The sequence below is a fragment of the Epinephelus lanceolatus genome, chromosome 6, assembly GCF_041903045.1.
Source record: "Epinephelus lanceolatus isolate andai-2023 chromosome 6, ASM4190304v1, whole genome shotgun sequence".
In the NCBI taxonomy this organism is placed as follows: domain Eukaryota; kingdom Metazoa; phylum Chordata; class Actinopteri; order Perciformes; family Serranidae; genus Epinephelus; species Epinephelus lanceolatus.
The window spans coordinates 13,092,065-13,119,405 of record NC_135739.1 but is presented as its reverse complement, the minus strand read 5'-3'; the positions used below and the strand labels follow the sequence as shown (position 1 = coordinate 13,119,405).

Here is a 27,341-nt window from a genome sequence, read left to right as displayed (position 1 = left end):
TGGTATCTCTACACAGAATTATCATTTTTATATTGTTATGCACAGTATATCCACACACAGGGACAACAGATGCAAATTAGCATTGTGCTTTGTCTAGTATAATACATATTTAACAGTCTGTTTGAAATAAATTAATAAATGAAATGAATGCATACTTAAATGTTGGCTAATTCATATTGTTGTATCTCCTCTATACACTTCTTCATGCTGAATAAAAATACAACAGTTGTGTGTGAACAGTGACGTTACAGGACAGGCTTTGCTACCAAAATCTGTGATTTTACTTGATTTTGACAAATGCCCATAAACTTTCCCAACATGTCTTTAACACAGTTGTATTTCCCCAAACACTGCAACACAACATGCCAGAAAACTTTTTGTTTATCGGTGTACGTGCCCTCCGTCTCTATGGAGCCTGTTTACCTGCTCTGTTGCCCGGTGACATTTCTCCCTTATGTCGTCAGAGCGTGGCAACACCCCTCACATCGCCACAGCCTTCGCCTCATTAACGGTTTGTTAAGGTGGCAGACAACAGGCTGCTGCTGCGTGCGCTGCTATTTCGGTGCGTTGCGCCATTAAAAGCCTTCAGTGGCGTCCAGGGAGCCGCTGCACTGACACACTTGGATATCTGCTGGCGGCTTTGCGTGGGCACATTCTTTCCCAGCGACGGGAACACGTTGGACATGAGAGGCGGTTACAAGCCAAGCGGGGCCACCTTAAATCACACGCTGACATAATAAGAACTCTACTCTCCACCCATATCCGAGAAGAGTGTGTTAAGAGGTGTCTCACCTTCCCGACTGTACTCTTATTACCAAGAAAGACGCCGGTGTGCTGACAACACGCCGAGGCATCTTAGGACATTACTGCAGCTCCTTATTGGTCAGGAGTCGCGAGGTCCGCTGCGTAAAAACGTCGCGCGCGCTGGACACGCACGGGCCTGTTGGAGAGAAAAAAGAAAACTTGTGGATACCCAAGTGGATTTATCTGAGAGCTTTTATCACGGTTTGGGTTTGTTTTACATGCCAAAGCTGGGGGAACAGACTGGAACACAGCACGCTGCTGAGCGAGGCTTCACAGTTTTCGCCACAATTATTGGTGAGTACACTTTAATGTGTGTGTGTCATTTGGACACTGAAAGAATTGATTGGAGGCGAGCAGTCAATCACGGGTCGATAAAATGTTGCTGCATGTTGTCAAGTGATTGGATGAGCCACCTTCCATGTAAATACCGGGGACATGATTAAGTTAATAAGGCTGGAATCGACGACAGGAGAATGTCACTGTTACTGTAAATTAGTATTAGCGGCTGACAGTAAGTCGTTGTTGATGTTGTCTGTTATAGAAGCACAATAACAACACTGTGACGGTATTGTGTAGCAGTGACACTCATTACAATTATATTAAAGCACATTTATGATTAAAAAGAAGCCAGGTAATATCTCTAACATGTAAAAAAAATGCTGTAAAATCCAAACGTGAATGTCTGCCTTTGTTAGACACAAGTAAACTATGATTCAGTTGCAAGTTTTCATGGTCAGTTCCTTCCTTGGCCACAGGGGGGCGACCGAGTATCTCCTTTATCATCTCAAAGCCCTGACTTGTATTGGAAGAAGCTGTGTAGCTGTGTAGTGTTTTTTAAATCCTCACGCAGCCCCTCTTTGTTTGCAAGTTTCAGCTTAGTTTTGTTGTGACAAGATGGACAAAATGGACGCCTGCATCACCACTTATGCACGCAACCATGCTGCATATGTATTACTTGCTTTTACGCAGTGGTTTCTGTCCCTTGCATGTCGTTCCCGATGGGAATATATCATGTCTAGTGTTTAATTTGCGTGCTATTCACGTCCACTTTAATAGTTTCTGCATTTGTGCTGAGATCAGGAGAAAGAGGGTGACGTCAGCACTATTTATGCCCATCTGATAATTCAACATTTACAAGAGTGGAGGCTTGAACAATAGCTACAAATAAACTAGGGCTGCTGATCGCAAGGCTCCACTGGATATCTCATTGGATAAGGTTGTTGTTTGGGGTGATTAATAGTGAATAAATTAGTATGAGTGACCCTTAAAGCTCAGTGCATGCTCCTGTGATATGGCCCCATATTTTGTTCTATGCTGTAATTTATTATGAATGGCCTAAACTCTCTTGCCCTCCACGTGGGTGTGGATCTCTTCCTCCCATTGGCTGACACCAGCAGCGTCCTGAAGGAGCTCTGCCGCGATTGGCTGCACCGGCTGTGGGCTGTGGGCGTATTTATCGATGGTGGAAGTGGGATACTTTGTGACAATGTTCATTGTCGATATTTCAGTGGAGCTGCCGTGGGTACGAGTGCGCAGCGCAGCGGAGAGCCACTCGCCACTAACCCGTATGAGGCTTTGCAGCTCACGGACCGTGTGTTTTCTCATCTGAAGCTTGCAAAGGCTGACAGAAACACCGGGAGGAATTTATATTCTTTGTTTTTTTTATTATTGTTAGACGTGAGAGTTTTTTGTTTTAAAGGTAACTGCCTGCGTAAGTGTGCGTCCATGGCATTTTCTGCTGACAACATCGCGTCTCTGCCTGGCATTTACTCATCTATGTAGCACATAGGAAGACTTTTGGTGCACGTTGGAGAGGGCAACAAAGAGAGAGATCAAACAAAGAGAAAAAGCCTTATGTAGTTGACTTTCCTGTGGGGAATATTCTCATGATATCGACCGGAGAGGAGACAGAGCGGGTTTTATTCTGACTCTCGGAGAGCGAGAGAAATAAAGAAAAGAAAAGCTCCCTGAATGCCGCCTTTGATTTGCAAGCAGAACAAGGGACGGTAAGCCGAAGCGACGGATCGGCTTCACCATCCTCCTCCTACTCCTCCTCACCCCCGCTTCATCCCCGGCTCTGCTCGTCTTGTCTCCCCCCTTCTCTGACCACAGGTTATCGGATGGACCAGCACCCCAGCGCCCGGAGCTGCACCAGTCGCGGTGCTTCGTCCTGCGAGGCCGTCCCGACTGAGCCCTCCATGAATCTGTACATCCACTCCACCACCGGCACACGCTTCGAGCTCTCCCTGCCCCAGGAGGAGACCGTGGATGGACTGAAGAGGAGGCTGTCACAAAGACTCAAAGTACCAAGAGAGAGACTCGCTCTGCTGCACAAAGAAACGTGAGTAAACCTCTTGTAACTATTATAATGTGTCTACAAGAAAATGTGCATGAACATTATTTTACGTTTTGTCCTGAAAGGCCTGCCCCTATCTGTACCATGCGCTGACATCACGAGCCGTAATGTCTAGGCTATTCCGCATTTAAATGTGAGTTTAGGTGCGTTCACCCTCGGGCCTGCAGCGATATGCTTTAATCTATACTTCGGATTTATGCGTGGCCCGAGCTCACAGGAGCCTCAGAGACAACCTTGGCTGCTTTGGTCATCAATACATTCAAGGAAACCACTGACCATCGGGACGCACGGTATTGGAATTACGCATAGGGGACGCACCGGTCACTGGAACAGTATTGACGAGGCGATCTGCAGACTTGCATTGATTCACTCCTCCTTCATTATAAATACTGAAGCCTGACTGAATTACTAATGCTCTGGGAATCAAACATGTTAAACATTAATGAGGAAAGTCACAGGACTGTGGTAGCCTGTAATTTATTTACTCTGCTGCTGCACAAGCACACATATATACTATGCATGTTGTTACTGTGTAATGGAAGGTGAATGTGTGCTGTAGTTGCTGCATGGTGATAGCCAGTAGAAGCAGGGCAACTCCTTAATGGTTTCAGTGGGTTTCTTATGGGTGGGCCAGCACTGTATGGACAAGAGAGTTAAAGCCTTTATTATTTAAAACAAACCGAAACCTACAGTATGAGGCCGTTCCCGAATGAATCATGCCCAGGTTAAATGAGCCAGCAGTTGTGCAGGTGGTGTTATGCAAAAAGAGAAGGGGATGCTTTAGTGCATGCAAACAGTCAGCATTGTTTTCCAGCCCCCTGTCCCCTCCCACCCATTGTAATCACCCAATAAATCACATCATCCTTTAAAACCTGAAACCCCCTTTTTAATCCCCTCCTGCTCCTCAAACTGTAGACCTACAGCAAGTCAGGGCTGAGGGCCTTTGTTCAGCTGCATGGGGTGAGATTTGGGTCATGCCTGTACAGCAGGCTGTCCTGAACACCCTTCACTAAACTAACTAAAGGAGGCAGAGACTGTGTGCGAGTGGTTCTAGTGCATCGTGACCTGAAAGAAAAGACAGTTTCCTCATTGTGGGAGCAGACACTCCTGCTCTGCACCAAACATTAAATAGTAAAGCCCCGGGAATGTATTATGTATCAGGTTTCTTCGGAATAACAGAGACAGCAATCGTAATACACATCAATTAGGATCTTGAAATGTCAATGATAAGTGCATGTCATGCTGTTTATCTTTTCTCATAACTATTAAAAGGGTTGTGGTTTTGGTTTCAGAGTTTCTGCTCCCCATTTGTACGACTCAAAAATGGCAAAAGAAAAATACTTACCTCCACTTAGGCAAGTGGCAGTGGTGCCAGATATCCACTGCGAGCGGTTGTCAAGCTCCACTATACTCGAAATTGAAATATGACAGGCCAATCAATACTTCTCTTTCATGGCGCTTTTCACCCACGGCTCTTTTCCAAACTAGTTTTGAATTCTGTCTGCCCCCCTCCCCTGGCTGAAGGCTGTTTGTGTGTCTGAAGAGAGAAGATATTGTCAGCACAGTCTAATTATCTTGTTCTCTCTAACCCTGCAGGCGACTAAGTTCAGGCAAACTCCAGGATCTGGGCATCTCGGATGGGAGCAAGTTAACACTTGTACCAACAGTCGAAGCAGGATTAATGGTGAGGCTCACCTGGCTGTGATTTTATGTAGTGTGCAGTCCTGATATCAATAACAAATACAGTGCATGACTGTTTCTTGCATATTTATTACTGTGTGTAATTAATTACTGCTCATTTTTAGTCAGTTTAAATTATTATTTTTTAAATATTCTCACCTTTTTTTGCAGTCTCAAGCATCAAGACCCGAGCAGTCCGTAATGCAAGCCTTGGAGAGTTTAACAGAAACTCAGGTAAGAGGCTGTTCCTCCGTGTTGACACTGCAACAATGCAACAAACTTAGCATCCTATCATGTTTGCTGTCTTAACCGAGCTTTGGACCTTTTGTGTGTATGTGTTTGCACGGGGGGGATATGGGAGGCTGTAGCCTTGGTTAAGTGCAGAGCAACACCCAGATATAACACAGAGAAAGAGATGAGATGAGATGAGTAGGCTGCACAAGCACAAGCCTCTTTGCTTGTCTAATCTCAGCCTCTTAAACAAGCCGAGCCAAGCTAGACATCCAGTGTGAGCTGTTAGGATATAATAAGCAGCAACACCCCTTGTATCCTAGTAACATCTGTGATAGCATGTGTGTTTGCATATGTGTGTGTGTGCGTGTGCGTGTGCGTGCACGCCACTGCAGGAAGCCAGGGCGAACACCACACAAGAAAGGCTTTTTTGTGAGCTGCTGAGAGGACCAGCACATAACACTCACTTTCACCTTTCTGTTTATACCTTTATCTGTAATCTCTCTCCACTCCTCCTGTATTTCATGCTCACACACACACACACATACACACACACACATGCGCGTGCACACACAGACACACACATACATGTACAGGCAAGTTTCCAGGAAGTGTGCTGTGGCTGCATGGAGATTGAGTGTATTCTCACGCACTCATACACATAGTGCTGGATCATCAGATGACAGCCTTCTCACTCAGTATTAGCATAGGGTTCCTGGAAGCCTAGCATGTACACACAGCCCGAGTGGGGCCTACTCCCCGTACTTACAGTGAAACAGCTCTGTAGACCTGCTTAAATACAGTATGCATTTGAGTCAGTGTGGCATGACTCACCAAAGTGATCAATAGTGAGAGTAAAGTGAAAAAAAGGCAAAGAGTTCTCCGCACTGGCCGCAGAGAGAGGCGCGAGCGAGAAGAGAGGCGATAAGGCTGAATGCACACAGGCAACAGTGTGACGTATGAAATACTCTGCAGCTGACTGACTGACTCAGACCTACTTCCTTTTGTAGTGTTGGGTAACACTGAGATGTACGTAAGTGCATCAGTGATGCACTGCTGACTGATGTCAAAACAGTACAAGATGGTGAAATGAATGATGCGTTTGTCCAAGAACGACACTGTACATTAAGTAGAATTTTTATCAGATGATGTGGGCCGATTGGAGATAGCGGAGTGCGGTTCGCCGTGGCTGCGTTCCCTGCTGATAATTTTCTGGTGGAAATCCTGGCCCTTGTTGTGTGTGTGAACTCAGCGTGCGTCTCGTAGCGCTGACAGCAGATGACTGCGTGTGTGTAGGTGTGTGTAAGTGAAAGTGCGCACGTCTGTTACTGGATGTGTGTGAGAGTGGTAGTGGGCTGGAAGGGAGCCTTGCCCATCATGTGGTACGCCTTTGCTGGGCAGCCATGAGTGACCGTCATTTTCACCAGAGGCAGATGATAATTCAGCAGCCGACCTGGCGCAGCAGACTTCTCACTTTGCCTTTCTTCCTGTATCTCTATTACTCTTTGACTCATTATGAGTCAGACCCATGCATTTTTCTCAAGAATCGCTTACAGTACATTACCGTCGCATTCATGTTTATGTAATTGTAATCCTGCAGTGGGGGCAGAGAGAATAAAGGGCACAGTAAGGCGGAGAGCGGGGTAAAAGGTTAAAAAAATGCATAAAGCTGCTTTAGTGTGTTTTTATCCCGAGAAATTGATTCCTCTTTATAATTCATGAAGCGGAATGGAATGATATAGATTGCAGAGAGATTAAGGATCTGAGTAAGATTAGAAAATAGGAACACAAAAGCTTTCCCTCATTTCCTTTCTCTCCCCCCTCCCCTAACTCTGGGGCTATCAAAAATCAATCAATGCACTTAGCTCTTAAAAGTGTCTGACATGATAACTGATATGCCCATACACCCAAAAATAGCCTCGGGGAAATGTGGGGTGGTTGTTAGCCGTGGTAGAAGAAGCGGGTATGAACCCCCGGACCTCCTCTAACCACTCACCATGGGCGGATTAAGAGATAATGGGCCCTCGGGCACAGATATGAAAAGGGCACCAGCACATCTCCTACATAGGCGCGAGACACTCTTTTGCATCTCTTTGTAGCTGCTATGCATCTTTGTGTGGGTTTGTGGTGATCTTGTGGCTGTTTTGTTATTTCGAGTCTTCTGGGCGTTATGTGTTAATTTGACATTTGACATTTTGCAAGTGAAAGCCAGGGAGCCCCCCGACACTTCAGGCCCGTGGTCCTGTGCCTGGTGGGCCCGTTCAGTAATCCACCCCTGCCCCTCACCCCTCCACTTGCTTGTATTTTGGTCATTTGAGGTCTCATTTCCTGATCGGGTGTTTTGCCAGGAAGCGTGTGTATTCATGGAAGACGGGGCTGATCGGATCCCCTCATGTCTTCTCTGCTTTATCAGGATTCTGGGGGAGTTCACAGCTAGCAGCTAGCTAGCCAACCAACCGAGCAGAACATGACAGCTTCCAGGGCTGTTTCAGACTTTGCAGAGCGAGTTAGATAGAAAATGTTTTATGGAAACGGAGCCCTGGCAATTATTGAAATGGGATTTTTTTCTTCCTCTCCTTCCTTTCCTCCGTCTCCCCCTTTTCCCTCCTTCTTCTCCCTCTCTTGTTTCTGCTTAACAGCTCTCCCAGGGCCCTATAATTTAAATGTGCTGTGGTTTGCAAGTCCGGCTAGCTGCCTCGGTCTGACCGTGATGGCTGGCTTCTTTAGCAAGGACAATCCTGGGCTGCCTTAATTCCTCCTCTGGCATCTCACTAGACTTTTTGCATGACATCTAAGCTGTATTAAGCTACTGCCTCCTGACAGCCCATCAAAATACAGTTGCCTGCACTAGTCTCTTCTCATTCTGTCTGCTAAATAGAGGTTGTGTGTTCAGCTTACATATGCAGCCATGCACGGACACACACACACTCACACCAGAATTGAAAGGATATATTTAAGAGGATTGAGTTCAGAGAATGAGAAAATGTCTGATCCTGGTAGTAAAATGAATGTACACTTACAAGACAAGCAGTGAAAGGGAAGTGAAAGCAATATTCACGATTTCTGGGCATATGTAGACAGTGACATCAGCTCCCCATCTATCGATCTGGGTATTTGACAGAAAGAGAAGGATTATGTGTCCCTCTCAGCACACAGGGACTATTTGCTCATTGATGCACATTGATGTTAGAATAAAAGCCAACCAGGCAGGCAGGCATCACCCTCACCATCCCCCCATTGCCCTTCCCCCATGCAGCCACCTCTTTGTTCCTGTCTTAAAGCACGAGCTCCGAACCTGCCCAGCTGACAAACCCCTCAAACACACAACAATGATTGAGGGTCACTCTTTAAGTTCGCCCCCCACACAATCCCGTTTCATCCTCCATCCATACGTCCATGTGCGTCAGCAATTGTGTGCAGCTACAGTGGTGCATACTGGTTTCAAAATCAATGCACGGCCCAGCTGGAGTGAGGCTCAGCAGGCTGCAGATTGACAAATTTCGCCTTGAACACTAACACAGATTGCTTTGGGAGGAGGCTGTGTGTTGCCATTACATATGTCCCAGCGGAATACGCCGTTACGTATCTGCTCTACTTTTCTTGCTCCCGCCGACAAGCACCTCCTGTCCTCATCCAATCCCCTCCTCCTCCTCTTCCTCGAGGAACGATATGGCACAGTTTTGTCATTGTGTCTAGAAGCAGACAGATGCAAACTAGTAAGGATCTAACAATCTGTGGTGGTGTGTGTGTGTGGGGGGTCACCTCTGGGTCACCCTCACCTCGTCTCCTCCACTCTACCTCCCTCGGGGTGTGCCACGGTGGGCCAGACAGGTGGAGGAGAAAAGAAAGGGAGCTTTGCACAAGTTATTCTGTAACATGTCAAGTCGGTGTGCATGTTCGAGTTCTGTAGGTCAGAGGTTATTGGGAGGGTGAGCTCATGTGCTTGGGTAACTCACAAGATGAAGAAATGCAGGCAGGAGTCTAATGGAAGGAAGGGAATCAGGACAGAAGAGGCTTACTACTAGACAGATTTTTGGAGAGTGTATATGGACAATGAACTGTTCATGCCGGTGTACCTGCACATGTGTATACATCAGCTCAATGGAGATGGTCAATTTATTTTTTTCCCGTCCCCCACCTTATCTAGATGCTAGCTAATCAGCAGGATTGACACCACTGGAAATCATTGGAGAGTAATTGTATTGAGGATTTGGGAGTGCGAGGAATTGAAAAATGACTTGAGTCAGTTTGTTGGTCAATACGAGAGGATCCTCCCCCTTTTTTATAGCACGCAGCTCCCTCTGTCCTTCCCACTGCCATTGAAATGAAGGCTTTTTATATGCATGTGGGATGAGCGAGGGAGTCTTTGCTCTTTAGAATGGTAATTTTTTTGTTACCTAAATGAAAGCTACAGAAATTAATTTGTTGCTGTGTGTGTATATCAAATTGTGTATGGAAGACAAGACAATGGTGATCTAAAGGCCTATTCAGTCCGCTGCTCGTGTAAATCCTGGCCTTGAAAATTGCATTAATAAGCTGTTCGCGCAGTATTTTTGCACCTGTGTAATCCCCTTTGTGATGCTTAAAGGAAGGGGTGGAGGGAATCAAGGTGTGTTGTTTGGCAATCAAGGGATAGATGGATTTTGCAGTGGATGTCATTGTCCTATTGTGTATATGCATCTGGTCGCGTTTGTGTGTGTGTGTGGCAGCATCCATTTGTAATGTCTGTGTCTTTGCGGGTTCCTCTCGCTCGGCGGTCCAGGGGAGTCTTATTTCTCCATATTTGAGTCGTGACCGTCATATCTTCCCATTCCCTGGCGACACTGAGCTTTTGTGATTCAAGTAGCAGGCATCGTGACTAGTGGGGCTACTGTGTGGGAGGACGGAGGCCGGGAATGTCACGTCTGATAGCCACCACCAAGTCTAATGAAGTCAATTAGGCATATGCTGCTGGTGAAACAGAGAGGCAGGGGTCAAAATACCCAGGTCGATCCACAAAGTCATACAAAAAACATACTGAATTAAAGGGAAGTGGAGATATTATTTGCCGCTCTGCTCGTCATGTTTCCTCCTGCCTCCCCTTGATTTGCCTGTACTTCTCAAACAGATGAGATGCTGTTTCCTCAGTCTTGTTTTGCTGGTGGTAATGTTGTTGCTAAAAATTTCTCTTGCTGGGTACAGAAACTGCTCATCTTTAAGTGATGCTCCCCTCCACCAACACAGGATCCTGCTTTAATCATATTAATCTGCAGGTATGAAATGCATTCAGTTGAGTGTGAGCAGCAAGCAAACTAGTGAAAACTGGGATACACGAGGGCTGTGGAGGCCTGCATGTGCATGTGAATCGGCTCAGTGTCTCTGGTCAGTTGTCAGAGGAGTGGCTTTAGCTTGGAACCCGATCGTCCTGAACTTTGCCATTCTGATCTCTCTTTTTACTCAGCCGGTCAAATTCAGTGACGGCCAGCTGGTCCTCTCTTGCTCCTTCCAGCCCCCTCTGTTTCTTATCAGGCAGCATTACAGGCGCCTGTCTTTCTAATGGGGCCTTTGAAGAGCCCCCCGGCTGCTTTTAGGATTTGGGGCATGATGCAAGTCATTGATTTTTTTTTTTTTTTTTTTTTTGCCTTCTCTTTTGAGAGGCTGTTATTGCATCTTTAGCCGGTGTGTGTCTGCACAGAGACTATCAATAGTGTCCTGGTGCGATCAAAACATCTAGGTCGATAGGCGGGTTAATAAGCGGGTTTTTGAACCGTACCCTTCGCCTAGCGGTTCGACAGGTGAGCCGCTGCGATGGAAGCAGAATGGCTTCCTCCTCTCAAGGCTTCCCTCTCTCCACCCTCCTGTCCCGCCCTCCAATCCTCTATCCTCTTTTCTCTGGCACAAAGCTGCTCAGTTGTTCATGAATGTCAGCTCAGTGCTGCCAGTGCTCTCTATCTTTCCCTCCCTCTTCCTTCTCGCCCTCCCTCAGCCTCTCAGCCTCTCTCTTCCTCCCTCACTCCTTATCTCCCTCCCTTAGTTCGCTTAGTGTGCAAAGGAAGAACGACTGCAAATGAGTTCCTTGAACCACAGGGACCCCAATAAATAAAACTGTCAGCCAGAGATGTCGAAAGAAAAAAAAAGAGGGAAGGAGCCAGAGGCACACTCTCACTGAATATTTCATCACCCACCACCACTCTGACACCCTACCCCCATCGCCCGCATCCCCCATCCCCCCTTCACCATCCTTTCTCCCTTCCTCTCTCATGCCACCCACCCCCCTTTTTTCCTCAATCTTTTCCCCACCCCTCCTCCCCTGGCTGCCCCTTATCATATTCTTCCCCATCACTGCATAGCAACCAAAGCTCCTGCTAAACAAAATACCACCTCCTGGACCCCAGCTACTAAAACAAAATGGTTGATGGCGCCGGCTCTGGGGTCACTTGTTAAAGAGGAGCAATTAAGTGGAACAGCTCTGTATCAACACCTGTATGTCACTGAGTGGACTCTGTCATGGCACTGTCCATCAAATTTCTGTGGAATAAAGTCGCCCGCTGCATGTTGTTCCCGGCAGACACACACACACCTTGTTCTTCAGGCATGAGCTCCTCTTCTCTTTGCATACCACCGCTGCTGCATCAGAGAGAGAACAATGACTGGCTGGTTTCTCTCTGTCTGCCTAAACACAACAAAAGTGGGGCCCTCCACTCTCCCTGTCTTGTGCCTCTCATAACAAACCACCACAGACGGCCATAAGAAAGCTCGCTCCTCTCACGGGCTAATTTGTAGCCTGCCATGTGGTGTTGGGAGCTCAGTAGGAGTACATGAATTTCATCTCGGTGGTTTTGAATAATCCACACTAGTCATTATAAGGGTAATCAAGCCTCCTCTCTGTTTCTCCTGCTGTCACTCACTGTCGGCCTTTTTCTCTCACTTTCTCTCTCACGTGCTCACACACACACATACACACACAGAAACTGTGTGGTGAAGCAAGGTCCCTGCTCAAACTTGACATTAAAGGGTAATCAACCCGGGCCCAAATTTTGTATGTTTTTGTGTCTAAGTCTCAATGGTTTTGGGGGAATTTGTCCAAATCTGAACAAGAGTGCAGCAGCCAGCAGCTGCGATACTGGCTGTAATGTAAATGCGTCCATTAAAAGCATTTGTTTTTGCCACTGATAGGCTCATATTATTTTAAGTGTGTGAAAACATGGAAAGGATCCTTACAGAGATAGACCTTTATGTTAAAGAGTAAAATTCTTTGTGTTTAAACAGAAACCGCCACAAAATCGCTATTGCCAAACCCACCAGACTCCATTTAAATAACCAGCAATTTTAGCGTGTATTGAACCAGCATGTTGTTACGTCTAACTTTGTGAATTTAGGGTTTATTTCAACCATACCAGAGCTGGTGATTGTTGGAACAATGGAAAGATGAATCACAGCAGTTTTTGTGAGGTTTATTTTGTTTCTGTCGACTCTGAATGAAGTGTGTTTTACAATGATAAAATGACTGTTTATTTAAATGGAGTCTGGTGGCTGTGGAAATAGCGATTTTATGGCTGTTTATGGTTAAACAAAAAGAACATTACTCTCTGACAAAATGGTCTATCTCTGTAGGTATCCTTTCCATAATGTTTTCAGACAAACAAGCACTTTTATTCGACTTAAATTTACAGTGCCCATATGCCCCAAGTGGTTACATTGCAGCCTGTTTGGCAGCTGCCGCCTGCAGCCCTCTGGCCCAATACTGGACCAATTTCAGAATTCGCTGTTCCCATTAGTCACTTACACACAAAAAGATTGGAAAATAGGGTCCAGGTTGAAAAATGCCCAAGATACCCTTTAAATTGCATCTTGGATGATTCCTCGGGATTCAGCATTTACTACAGTGTGAACACAAATGTGTCCCTGACCATATTTAGCTAAGCAGTTTTCTGACACATGGTTGATCTGCCTCTTCCAAATAACTCCGACAATGTGTAGAAGTACCCAAATAGCCACTGCAGTCTTCTTTTCTCACTGTGTGACTGAGCACAAACACTTCTGTTGAGCAGCAGTTGCAGTTTCTTCACAGATAAAAATCAAATGTGAGCAGGGAAGTGAAATCCGATCACAGGCAGTCACTCGGGGCAGATTCTGATGCCGGGTGTGAACTGTAACCTGTCTCTACTGGACGCTGGCGCAGTCTGGATATACAGCATGTGGATACAAGATGGGAGAGCAGCACTCCCCCCTCCCCCCCAGTCTTCCTCCCTCCCTTTAACTAAACACTGGGTTGATGGTCCCCCTCGGGGCCTCTGACTTTGTATGCATGTTCGTTTGTGTGTGTGTGTTGTGGGTTGGCAAACTGTCGACTCAGTCTCTTGACAGCTGTCAGTCACACACAGTCAGCGTCTCCTCCTCTGCTTGCTTTTCTCTTTGTTTCTCCCCCCACCCACTCTCGGGATCCCGCCTCCCCCCTGAGGTCTCAAACAGACACACACACACACACATCTAGCAGGTGACCTTTGTATATGGAGTTTCCTAGAGCCATCTCAGGTAGCACCCTGCCCTGTTCTCCTCCTCACTTCACACCCCGCCCTGCTGACTTTATTGTCTTACCACGACAGGGTAATCATGGGTGCGGACTTGACTATCAACAAGCCATTAGCGGCTGGGTTTACCCTCCTAAAAGGCTGAGTTTCTGTTTATCTTGCAGCAGCCTTTATGCTGATTTTTTTGCTGCAATAGCTGTTGATTATTTACATGTTGAAATGCAGCCATCAGATCATCCCAACCCCTTTCGTCCTTTCACCTGCCTCTCCTCTCCCTCCATCCTCTTTTCCACGCCATGTCAATACCAATGTGCAAAGGTCACCCTGGCAACAGAGAGGCAGCGGTCGATAAAGAAATAAATAAGCAGAAGAAAAGGGAGAGAAGTGATGGAGGGCAGAGCCTGGCGATTCACAGGGTTAACTACAGGCCAGCATCTCACAAGCACACTCCAAAGGCTGCAGGGTCTGGGGGGAGTGAGGCCTCCGCTCTCTTTTGCTGTCTTTGTATGTATGTCTCTATTACTTGTTTTGCTCTGCTTTGTCATTATTCTTTCTCTCCATCTCCCAGCCTCTTTGTGCTCTCTCCTCCCCTTGTGCAGCTTTTTCGGTACTGCTTCTGTCTTCCTGTTTCCCCCTCCCTCCGTGCCTCTGGGGACTGAAAGCACACAGGCAGTAGGGGTTGTTGAAACCTTTTTGGACAGAGACGTCACTTTGTGTTTGCCGGCGCTGCTTGTTTCTGTTTGCTTCTATTTGGGGAGAACCTGAGATGTCATTGCTGCTGAGTCTTCAAGACCCAAAGAAGCTTTCTGACCCCCGAATGACTCTCACTAGAAAATAAACACGCTCTCACGCACCTCCACACTTGCACAGAGTGGAGCAGAGAGTGGCAATACACAGCAACGGAGCCGCAGGCATGCAGGAGGGGCGGGGGGGAGGGGACAAGAGAACTTTTGTTGTTTAGTGTGAATCCTCCAGCCAAGTCGTGACAACTCCGTGTTTGTGTGCGTCCATCCGGGCCACGGGTGGGACAGTGAAGGCCTCCACACTTGGCTCCTATTAGTCGTTGCCAGAGCTCCAAAAATGGGCAGCCCTTCCAGATCCGCCGCGGACAATCGGCCATTCTGTGTTTGAGAGGCAGGCGGGGTGTATTTCCTGGACGTGGGACTGATTTTTCAGGCCCGGGGCCAGACAGAAGGGTGGCCTCTGTCTCTGAGCTGAATGACACTGCTGACTAAGAACGGACTGAGGGGCAGTGGGAGGCAGGCGAGAGTGGGCTCTATTTGTGTGTGTTTTCCAATAGGTCTCCTCATCCACCGCTCCCCAGCAGATGTAAATAGGCCAGTGTTACAGAATAGTGATTGATTGCATGATGGGCTAATGTGGTGTGTCTGTGTCTCTATGAGAGGGGGAGCTCAAAGCTCTGTTGTGTGCATTTTAACTGCCATCCATGGTGCAGACTGTTCATTTACAAAGGAGGAAGTCAATATGCGTGGGGGAGTTTTTCTCTTTTTGAAAGGCTTTGGCTTTCAGCACATAATCTGGGTGCAGACTTAGTTTGCAAATACCGCTGCACCAATAAATCACACTTATTGTGTTAGATTTTGGCAAAGCTGCGCTGGTGATCTTTCAGTAGAAGTATATGAACTCAAATCCTCTTTTGTCCTCCTGCAGGTCAGTGACTTCCTGTCCGGCCGCTCTCCTCTCACCCTGGCACTGCGCGTCGGTGACCACATGATGTTCGTCCAGCTCCAGTTGGCGGCGCAGCAGTCCGGCGGCCCCCAGCTCCAGCACAGACACCTCATCACCCGGGGCAACGCAGACACTGCAATGGGACAGCCCACGGGGCAGCCCCGTGTTCCCCACCCTCACCCACACTCCCACCACCACCCCCATCATCCACACAGTCACCCCAGCTCCCACTTGTCCCAACCTCACCTGGCCCCTTCCTCCCCCTCTTCCCCGGGCTCCCCGTCCTTCCCCCTGCCCTCCACACACCACCAGCCGCTCCCTCCCATGTACCACCAGTCGCCCTCCTCCTCCTCTCACTGTAGCCCCCCTACTCCCCCTCCTCCGCCCCACTCCCCTCGCCCCTCCCACGTCCCTGGAGGTCTTTTCCGCTCTCCAGCACATCATCATCATCACCATCACCACTACCACCAGCCTTCCTCAAGCCAACCCAGCCACGACATTGGCCAGGCCAGCCCCGTAGCCCCGGTCATCTGCCCTGAAGTAAGTACACTGCATATCGTTTATGTATTTAGTACTGCTGCAACATCTTCGTCATCAGCCCTGGTTTAGTGAGGAGACAAACATGCAAAATATCTGAAATATTATCATTATAATATAAGGTGCGACTGATGAAGTGGTAAAATAGCTTCACTTTTACGTAACTGATGTCATCAGAGGCACTTAGCCCTCTCATGAATGAACAACGGAGGGGATAGGTTATGGCTGTTTGACCTGAGTGGCATGCACACAACTAAATCACCCTCCATTAAATTGATTAGATTAGCGGGATATCCCAGCAGCATGAGGGCAAACCCGTGGTTTACTCAGGTCTGCAGAAGGTTCGCATGTGATATGTGTGCTTCCAAACCACAGTGCACTTAGTCATCACCAGAGTGCAGTCTGCTTCCCAATACATGCAAACAGGCCAACACACACACGAGCCAGGCATCCCGATGACCTCATCCTGCCCATTGAGACGTACGGGGAAAAGGGGGGGAAGATAAACAGCTTGAGAGGATGAGATTAAAAAAAAGAGAGGCAGATTTAATGAATCGGAGTTGGTTTTTCATGTCAGGACTGATCATTAACCTCAGTGTTGTCAGCCATTTATCATTAACCTTTACAACCGTTTATTTTTATTGGGATAACTCTAAGAACAGCTGCACACACACACACACACAAGCACAAACGCGCTTGTCTTCACCAATCAAAGTTGCTGTTTATGCTTTCTCTACCTCCCCGAGCTCCAGCCTATGGAAAGCGAATAAGAACCAGATGTCAGTGGACTATGTGGGAGAGATGGCGCACAACAAGAAAAACAGAGAGGCGGGCCAGTTTAGCAGTGAGAAAACGGAAACGGCTATTCCTCATTAGGCTTTCACATGTGTAACACACACAAAAACAAGACAAGCGCGCAAACACAGAGACCTTTGCCTGGGTTTCAGTTTCATTTTCAAATGTCAGTCGAGCGATCCAAGTCGAGCTGAGGTGAAGTAAAAGGATTGCAAAGTTTGTTCTTTCTGAGTATTGAGGTAACAAGATGTGCTGGCTGTTTTGGGGCTGTAGCGTGGCAGAAAGCTCGAGTTTCCTGCTTTCTTGAGTTTCTCGTCACCTTCACTGCAAAGGTTACTTACATAGTGCAAATAGTATTTACAACACCCTGAAGTAAAGGCCAAAGAACTTAGTGAGGTATTCTCAAGACAGAACTTACGTCATATGGTATATTTAAGGTGTACGCGCCAGAACACGATTTCAACATTTCACAGCTCACAAGTTATGCATGAATTTCATTTGATGTGTATGTTAGCACAGTATGTGATGTGATTCTGCACAGATGTGTTCTTTCACACCGTTTCTCCGTGCCCTGAAGCCTCACTTTATGCTATTTAATATTTCTCCTCCAGGCTAACTGCAGCACCAACAGCCCCAGCAGTGGCAGCAGTCCCTCAACACGCTCCCGTAAACCCGGCGCCATCATTGAGAGCTTTGTGAACCACGCTCCCGGAGTCTTCTCAGGGACCTTTTCAGGTGAGAGGACACGGAGCCGCCTTAAAGATTTATTGCTCCTTGAAGCAATAACTCTGCACACAGTGAGATCCAGCTGAAAGCCTCTTTTATGAGAGTATGCGTCACAAAAAATACCCAGAACATTAACACATTCTCCTCTGTCAGGTCTTAGCGTCTGTTGCAGGCATGTGTATGTAATAGGGATGTCAACGGTTAACGTTATCCGTTAATTGGTTAACCACCAAGTCTTCCTGGTCGCCCCGGTTAGTAAGTGGCTCAATTTTAAGTGGAAAACCCCCTCTACATTGTCAAGTATGTTGCCACAGTTAGCTGTGTTAGTGCCGTTAGGCGTGTTAGCTCATGGTGCTATTATAGTTTACAATGCTAAAGGGGCTTTGCAGCTCAAAATGAAGCCACTTGCTCATCAGGGAAACTGGAGTGTGACCACAATGTTTCCACAGCAACGTTAGCTATTGGGACAGCATTATTAGCAATAAGGTAATCGCCAAATGAGCAGCGATGCTAACTAGCTCTTACCCAACCTGCGTCGGACTAAAAGGAAAGGCCTCTTGTATTTCACGTTCTTCTGCATTTTTTTCAGGCTATCAAAACCAAAATTGAAATGAAACTGAAATCCCTAGTATGTAGGAATGACCTTTTCTATCTTCTCTGCTTCCTCTCTCAGGCACTTTGCACCCTAACTGCCAGGACAGCAGCGGGCGTCCCAGACGAGACATCGGTACCATTTTGCAGATCCTCAACGACCTCCTGAGCGCCACGCGCCACTACCAGGGCATGCCCCCCTCCCTCACCCAGCTCCGCTACCAAACCCAGTGCGGTTCACCCACTTCCCCATCCCCCTCGCCGCCTCCTTCGCCCCAGGTTGCCAGCATGACGGGCCTCTCTGCCAAAGCTACCTCTGTGCCCGCCAGCAGCCCCAGCAGCCCTCCGCCGACTCTTCATCCGCTGGTGCAGTGCCAGAGTCAGATCCGCATGTGCAAACCCCCTGGTGAGTGACTCCACGCCCTGCACGCCTTCTGCTCATGCAAGCATGTCAGGAGCACAAACAGAAACACACTCACACACACACACACACACAAAGTTGTTGTGCATCCCTTGAGGCAGATGTTGCAGTTGCTACAACTTTGCAGTGAGCGTGTGTGTCTGTGTGTGTGTGTGTTTGTGAAATGACTGCAGTCTAGAACCTGTCATTTTACTGAGATCTGCTCTTGCATTGTAATCTACTAAAGAATTCATTGTCATCTTTGTCTGTTCTGTTGCCGTTCTCATTACACATCATGGTTAGCTATCAGTTCTGCTGGGGTGATTTTGCATCATTGCCTTGTTCAAGTGCTTATTTTCATCTTTAAAATACTGACAAAGCAAGAACAGAAAAGTCAGATTAAAGAACAAAAGCAGTCACACATATATCTCTCTTGGGTTTCGAGGCAGAGGAGAAGAGGAAGAGACGGGAGGAAGGGGGTGGGGGGAAGTCTCCTTGGTAATGCAATACAAGCTTCTCCAGGCCTGTTCAGTCAGGCTTCACTTGTCAGGCAGCGGAGTTGGCTTTGTTTTTGTGCGCCAAGGAGATAGGTTTACCCCTTCAAGCCTGGGCTGGGCTATGTTTAGATTAGATTAGGCTTTGGGTGATTTAACCTGCCTCTTAAAGAAGGGCTGCAGCTGGGGCATGTGTGGGCTGCGGCCGGACAAACCTCGACATACCCATGCCCAAGGGCTGGGCTGGGGCAGGTGCTGGAGCTCAGATGATACCGTTTAAAGGGACTTGAGTGTTTTAAAAAACCTCCTTTTCTTGCAGAGACACAGGATGTTGAGTGTCAGACAGATGTCCAGGACTGATAACATTCAGTCAATGTTGTAAGGTTAGACTGGCTGTGCTGAGAGAAACAGCATTGTCCTCCGCTGCCTCCTTATCTCCCGTTGAGGAAATCGAGCCAGCCTCTGGTGAGCTGCTGGTAAATTTTGTTGAATAGTCTGGCAGGGAGGGTCCTGGGGTGTAGGGCTTTATGTTTAATGTTTTCTTTTGTTAAATAAAAAGCAAGAGCGTACATTTCTATTGTCATTCTCTGGCTTTGTCCTGTTTCATGACCTTCAGTTGCAACAGAATAGAGTGTTGTAGTTTCGCAACTGAATACAGATTGACCAGGAATGTCCAGTATTCCTTTGCGTCACCCTGGGTGCCCTTACAAGTGTTCAGTGAACAGTTGGAATAACACAGCCTTATTTTCCTAACTCAGGGAAGACCTTTCCTTCACTTCCCCCACCTACATATTCCCCCCCGCCCTTCTCCTCCTCTCCCACTCTTGTCATCTCTCCTCGTCTACAGCCTACGCCGCTGTTTCCCCCATTTGCTGTCCAAAAACAGCCTCGTCTGTAAAATCCATCTCTCCATGTCTTCCTCCCTCTCTTTCCACGTCTGTGTTGTGCATCAATACATTGTCTGTGTTCATTTGGCCTTTAAATAGAAAGATTTATTCCGAAATGCAGCTCTGAAAAGAATTTGCTTTGTGAAGTAGAGAGCAGTGAGAGGAGGAGGAGGAGGACGCGGAAGAGGGGGGTTGTTAAAACCACAACACTAAGCCTCCATTCATCATATGGGTGTTTATATCCTGTCCATCAGTCTACCAACTGCCCACTGATTAACCAAGGGCAAAGCAAAAAAAGAATGGGTGAAAGAATAGTCTGTCTGGTGTCCTTTTCGGACTTTGCTGCCTCTGTCCAACTTCCTGCTCCCAGTGTACACTTCCAGAAAGCGACGTGAACGGGCAGCCCGTCCAGCCAAGCGCAGTCTAGCTCGCTGAGACAATGAATGTGCCGGCGTGTTTGTGTGGACGGAGGCTGCGTGCCTACTTTGTATCCCGTTCCACATGGTGTCCTAAGGAAGCCGATGACTAAGCGCTCTCAGGCAGTCTTATCAGCCGACACCTGATGGAAGACTTACTGGACTTAACACTGCGGCTTAACTCTGCTTCACAGAAACCTGCCTTCATTCAGCTACAGGAATAACCCGCGCTTCACCCAACTGCCTGAACGTGTGTGTGCGCATAGTCAAACTCGGGTTGAAACGGCCTCTTGAAAATGTCACATAGCTAGGCTGTCTCCTGAGAGCCTTTACCCTTTCCGCTGCAAGTTCATGTGCGAGGCGGAGAAGACAAGCGTAAATAAAAAGCTCCAACATACTCACATGCACACACACACACTCAACCACAAATGCCTGGTTAAAGTCTTTGGCGACTGGCTTGGTTTCATGGCTTTGCTGTATAGTATTGCTGAGTGTGGGGATTTGTCAGCCCTGGACTCATGTTGGATTTGAACAGGAGGGCTTTAGCATGGCCTGGCAGGCTGATTGTTAGCTAAATTCCTTTACTGAGTAGGGTGGACCTCCCCGGCACCCCCTCCCGCCTCCAGCCCTTCAGCCCCCTGCCCGGCCAAACTCATTGTGCAGGGGCCGGGGACAGGGGCTGCATACAGGGCACCAGGCTGAGCCATTGTGGGGCAGAGGAAGGGAGGGCTGTGGGATTATAGGGCTGCCTTTTAGTCCCACTCCCACCGCAGCTGCCTTAGTTCAACACAGGCACACAGAGAGGGGCAAAGCAGGGGCAAAGTTAGTGCTGAAAGCTTCTCCAGCACCCCCTTCCTCTCTTCCACATCCCTTCACCCCCGTCCCCTTTCGATTTGTCAGGTCATGTTAGCTTCGTGCTGGCTGGGACCGGGAAAGCCAAAGGAGGCAGGGAGGGAGCGAGGGAGGGAGAAGAGAGACACACAGAGAAAGATCCTACGCCCTTAACCTCATTGAGTCCTGTATTTAAGCCCTGACCTGCTTGGCTGAGGCACCGCACATTATCCACCGGTAGGCTTTTGCTCCTCTCTCGTCACACTCACGGGGGTTTTGGCGTGACACACGTGCGCCGGTAACTTCGGCGAACGCCCCGGCGATGCAGCGCAGCACAGAGCTATCTAGCAAAGCCAGCCAAGCACATCAGGTGCCCTTTCATTGTCGACAAGGAGAGCAGGAGGGAGAGAGAGAGAATGCAAATGAAGTCTAAAAGTCATTGAAGAGCTTGTGTCCCCGCAGGGCTGTCAATGCCCTTTCACTGGCTGTCAAAATGCTCATATTAGCTCGCATTTGATTGGTTGCTTCAGTTTGTGTCTGATTAGTTGGTTTAGTTTTTTTTTTTTCTGCCGTTGAACTTGAGTGCTCTGCTTTTTCTGGACAAGTCGGGCTGACCTGATTTGTAGCCGGACTGTGCTACAGAGGGGTTTCTCACAGAGCTGTTTACCTTGACATTGAGCTACTGGACCCTAAACTTCAAATTAAAGGAACAGTTCACCTCTGAATCAAAAGTACATAGCTCAGCTGAGCTTTGTGGCTAGCTTTCAGGCTTTGGGGCGCTTCATGGCTCTTGCACCTCTTGTCTTAGCTCTTGGTACTACCAGCGAAATTAAACTAAAGAGTTTGGTAGCCTACTTAAGTAAACTGTCCCTTTAACCTCTGGACTCAATGTCATGGCCACAACATTGACATTTCATTACATGAATATGAATGCTACTGCAGCTATTGTCACATACCAATATCTAAAATACTGTGATAATTATCGTAGTATTAATTTTGCCCATATCTTGAACCCATAGAGTGGGGGCAGAGTGATACTAGAGGAAACTGAGGCTGACTTTGCTGCAATGTGATATTCTTTCCTCTTCTTCCTCTCTCCCCTTCACTTTCTCTTCCTCTCTGTCCACCCCTCCCTCTTTCCCCTGGTTCCCTGGATGCTGAGCAAACACAATGTTCTCTCTGCAAGATCACAAGACTTATCAAGGCAAACAAACAAACAACAGCACTAAGACAACTGCAAATGAAGGCCAATCTTTATACAATCAATAAAAGGAGAAGCTCCTTTAATCTCCCCGTGCGTCCTGCACACTGCAGCCCTCCTCCCTTTTTCTCTACCTCCATCCTTGTGCCTCTCCTCCCCTCCCTCCCTACCTCCCACCCACCCACTCCTCCTCCCACCCTCCCGTGTGCTCCCTATCTCAGTCCTTGCTGTGTTGCTGGGCTGGGCTCAAAGGCAAGGAAAACTGACTGACGCATCGATTATTCATAGATCACCCCTTCTTTCTCTCTCTCTGTCTGTTTTTCTCCGGCTTTCTCTGCAGCGCTCGGTGTATTTACAGGGCCTGTGTCAAAGTCTTCAGAGAGGAGAGTTTTGGGGATGGAAAAATGTGCTGCTCGGGATTGAGTTTTGGTTGTGATTGGCAGGAAGGGGGAAAGAGAGACAGGAGGAAAAGGAGACTGGCGTTTCCTTCCTCTCTGTGCCCTTGACCTGTCTTCTGTTTGATATCTTCCACCGTGCGTTTCCGGAAAAAAGATCAGTTGTCTTTCTTTGTGTCGTGCTGGGTTGTATATGAACTTGGCTTCCCTCTCATTCATCGCCTCTGTCTCTTATCCACTTCTCTCTGGGTCCTCCAAGGTTATTGTGCTCACGTCAAACCCTAGTCTCTGCATCCAGGCTTTGTGTCAGCCTGTGTATATCAGTGTGTGTGTGTATAGTCTGTCCTTCTTAGCCAGCCCTAATAATAGCCCTACTGTCATAAACATAGTCTGGAGATCCTTGCGGCCAGCTGTGTCCGGCCCAGCCGCCCAGGGCTCCGGTAGTGACGCTGATGAATGGCCACACACACATGCACGCACACAGCAAGTTCGGTGTAGCTCCACATTCTCGGAGAGCTTGCCAAGCTAAAGGCCAAGACCTAAAGCACCACCAAACTGCGCTTAATGCTGAGTGTGTGTAGCTATTCTTATATATTTGAGTTATCCGAGTAAATGAAAAGAAGCAGGAGAAGAAGAGAGGAGAGAAGAAGAGAATTTAAACGGAGACACTCTGAAGGCAAACTGTACCAGACAAACAGATTTTGTATGTAGGCATGTGTTGGCTTCGTGCCGTTTCATTGTGTACAGCCATATTTCGACACAGCCGAGGGGCGGTTTCGCTTGTAGCTAGTGAGAGCAGGGGAATAAGGGGAAGAGGGAGGACCGGAGGGGGAACAAAGCCTTGCGGCAGCGTATGTGGATGTCACATGGAGCTGAGGCAGCGGAACAATGACTCTAATGTAGGAGAACCCCCCTCTTTTTGGTATACCCCCTGTTCTCCAGAGATGGCACGCTGCCCTCACACACAGCAGCGTGTACGACATCTGGATGAACACACATGTATCAGGACAGAACACATTGGCAGGAAGTGGAAAAACCCCAGTCTGTGCATGTGGCTGAGGGTGATGTGAAGAAGTATTCTTTTCGGTTAACTCGGTGTCACTGTTAACATCCTCTCTGCTCTCAGAAAGCAGCATGGAGACTGCTTGATGGCTGTTTAGTCCTTTAGTATGCACTGCCAGACAGTGGTGAATATTTATAGCTGGAGAAAAGGCTCTGCGCTGCTCGATCCGATAAGCAAATGAGGGAAAGAGGTAAATTAAGCCCACACAGAGTCCGGAATTCATTCCGATGGGGGGGAAGAGCAGAAGAGGGCACAATCGATTCAGAAAACTGCCACCTACGGCTGATCCTTTACCCTCCACCCTCTTCCTTCGTCCTTTTTTTTTCTATCCCCCTCGCCCCTGGGGGAGGAATTCCTTAACCCACACCGCCCGCCTGTCTTCCCCCCTCCTCCTCCTCCTCTCGCCTCCTGCTTCCCCTTCTTCACACTGCCCCACCTAGCTGTCTCAGGGGAGACATGGGGCAAGAGCTGGGGGAGGGAGGAGTGTGTGTGAGGGGTGAAAGGGGTGGAAGTGAGACAGAGAGAGAAGGGGGTGTGGGGTGTTGGGTCAGTGAGCTGAGAGTGGGAAGCTACAGCCATAATAAAGAAAAAAAATAGCAGAAAAAAACCCCAATCTCTCCCCCGTCTCCCTCTCTCTCTCTCTCTCTCCGCTTACAATTTCCATTCGCTTGCATTTTCTATTGAAAGCCAATAGCGTTGTCCTGGGCCCGAGATGGATGGCTGCACTAGAGCTAAGGTTTAATCAATAGGTCTTTTTAATTTGCCATCGATCCACGTTAAAAGCTACTGCGGCTGTTGCTGCTGCTGCTGTGTGTGTGTGCGTGCCTGCACCGGCAAGCCGTGTGTTTGTGCATATACGTGCATGAGTCAAGTTGTGTGTGTGTGTGTTTTTGTGTGAATACATGATGTACTCGAATGCGGATTTGAGTCTCTCTGTGTGTGTTTGTGTGTGTTGGGGTGTGCAGCAGAGGCAGAGATGGCCGCTGTGCTTCGGTTTATTGACATTCTAGCCCATTATTTAATTAATTCCCAGACAGATACTAATGGAGCTGGCTAATAGATTGTGGTTGCCTTCCTTTCCTTCCAAGCCCCCCGAATATACGTATAAATGGAATTAGGCTCGACTCGGCCACTGTAGGAAAGCATTCACAGTGCGATGCGAGGCCGCTCCCTCGAGACCGGATCCTCCTATAGGCACATCAACAGCTAGAAATGCACTTAGCAGCACATTCAGCCACTGAGGCATGTCATCTGCAATTATGTGCGCGGATATCATAGGCAGCTATCCCAATGTGTCGTCTCTGGCTTGTGTTTGTGTGTTTTTGGCCTTGCTATTGGTTCTCAAGGAGATTCAGGTCTAAGAAGGTCTCCCCACTCAGCGATAAGGGGATGAAATGGCACTGAGGGGGCTAATGATGCTCAGTGGGGGAGGTTAAGCAGCAAATTCCACATTGTGCACATGGTGTGTGTGTGTGTGTCAGAGCCAAGGGAATGTCAAGGCTGTGGTGCTTTATCTGCTGCCTGCTAAGCACAAACACACACTAAAGCACACATATTCCGAGCTCATTTTGTAGTTAGTGTTAATTCTGGTCTGTGTAAACAAGCTGGTCAACATGCAATGAGAAACACTCGACTGACCATCTCTCCCGTCTCTTTCCCTTTGTCCAGGTGACCGAATTCGTCAGACCGAGAACCGTGCAACTCGCTGCAAGGTGGAGCGCCTGCAGCTGTTGATGCAGCAGAAGCGCCTGCGCAGGAAGGCCAGGCGGGATCAGCGCGCCCCGTACCAGTGGCTGCCCAACCGGAAGGCGGGACGCAGCAACAGCAACAGCAGCATGTCCAGCGAGGGCTCCCTGGACCTGGACTTTGACGACTCAGTGTGGAAGCCCGACGTCAAGGCTGACTTGAAGTCCGAATTCGTCATGGCCTGAACACGTCTGATCCCGCACACCAGGGGCATAGATTCAAAGATGTGCGAAGCATTGCTTGGGATTTACTTAGAGATATATTTTGAGGGAGTGGATTGGCAGGAGGTGACACAGAACTGTGCAAAGAGGAAATCAAAAGGTTGTCCTCGTGACTGCCGTCTGTCACACGACACACACGGCTCCCCTGCAGACTTTAATCCCATTTTGTCCTTCACAGTTGTGAAAAAACAGCAAGAGAACTTTGTTTTGATGCTTGGATTAGGACAGGCAACAACCGGACATAACAGTGTACAAGACTTTTTAACGGTGTGATTACAGAGACCATACCTGAACTTGAGCATAGCAGAATTCAGTGGGTGGTGGTGGCGGTGGTGGTGGTGGTATTTTCAGATTTTTTTTTTCTAAGATTTGTTTTTTAACGCGCACTCTGGACAGCAATGAAGAGATCCACACTGGACTTTTAAACAGGACAGGAGCACCAGAGGCCTCAGTGTTTCCTATTCACAAGATGGCAGAACTGCCAAACTATGGATTATTCCAACGGGCATTCTTATCGATCTCAAAACTCACCAACCAGAGTCTAGTTTTTACCTGTTACGGGGTGGTTAAACTCTTTTTTTTTCCATTTTGAAACATATTATTATATTTTATAAACAAAAAAATATGTAGCATTGTTCACAAAGCATTCAGGTTTTCATATAACAGTTCAAAGTAGTTGTTGATTTGCACATTTTCTTGATTTATAACAGCTGGTCAATGTGTGCAAGAAGGAGGAGGTGGGGCCTGAAACAAAAAAAAAAAATGAATATGGAAGTATTGATATCAACCTCAGTGACATAGGGTATCGATAGGAATGATTAATGAGTAAACAAAAATGAATTAATATTAACAGAAAGTGCTTTAGAGGATTTTAAAATCTTTAAAATGTATATGGAAAAAAAAAATCTATTTTTTATTTCTCTTCCTATCTGCTGTTTTCAAAAAACAGCAGCCCTCTGTGGCTTCAGTCAAGTCGTTGACTACCGACAAGTACATCCATTCAATCATTCATTAGCTCATTCATGAATTATAGCCACAACAGATAATACGGAAAGATAAAATTTCATCCAGCCCACCTCATGTCTTACAGACCTGAAAGGACTTGTTGAGGGTTTGTATTAGTTTGTGTACATAAATGTGACAATTGGCAAAGGTTTATGAGGGTGTGTGTGTATGTTTGACTTAAGTGTAAATTGATTTAGACTCCCCCATGTTTTTGTCTTCTCCCGAACGACCCCATAGTTTCTCCAAGATCCTGAAGATCAGCTGCAGTGAATGCATGGGTCACTACTTTATATCACCACAGGATAAAAAAACATCAAATTCTGAGTTCCTTTACAAGTCCTCATAATAATGACTCTATTTTTTTATTGGCAAAAAGAGGGAGAAGAAGTGGGATCTGTATCCAGCATCATTATCTAGTGCCTCCACCAGTACATCCGTTGACATATCAGGTTAGGCCTTTCACAGTTTTGCTGCTACACACGGGGACTTCAAATGACAAAAAAAAAAAGAAAAAAAAAAACAGAAAGCGAGAGGGGAAACTTTTCCTTGCATGCAGAAGTGTGAATTACACTGATCTTTTTTCTATTGATGGAAGAAAAAAAAAGAAACTGGTGCTGTGGGAATGAAGGTTAACAACATGCATGAAATTGTGAAGAAAATAAACAATGCTGCTTTTGTTGGTTAGGTTTTTTTGTAACTTTTTATTTTCCAATGTTAGAGCAACAGTGTCCTGCTAAAGTATTACGACGCAAAACCAAAACAG

General features: G+C 47.4%; 1 protein-coding gene across 1 annotated transcript; it reads left to right on the top strand.

Annotated features, from left to right (window-relative positions):
• The first annotated feature begins 874 nt into the window (after window positions 1–874).
• On the top strand, window positions 875–26,409 carry midn (midnolin). Its single transcript, XM_033621429.2, has 8 exons — window positions 875–1,098; window positions 2,917–3,145; window positions 4,757–4,844; window positions 5,012–5,074; window positions 15,253–15,810; window positions 17,214–17,337; window positions 18,002–18,325; window positions 25,275–26,409. The coding sequence occupies exons 1-8, from the start codon at window positions 1,023–1,025 to the stop codon at window positions 25,535–25,537; spliced, it is 1,725 nt and encodes a 574-aa protein (XP_033477320.2). The 5' UTR covers window positions 875–1,022; the 3' UTR covers window positions 25,538–26,409.
• The last annotated feature ends 932 nt before the right edge of the window (window positions 26,410–27,341 follow it).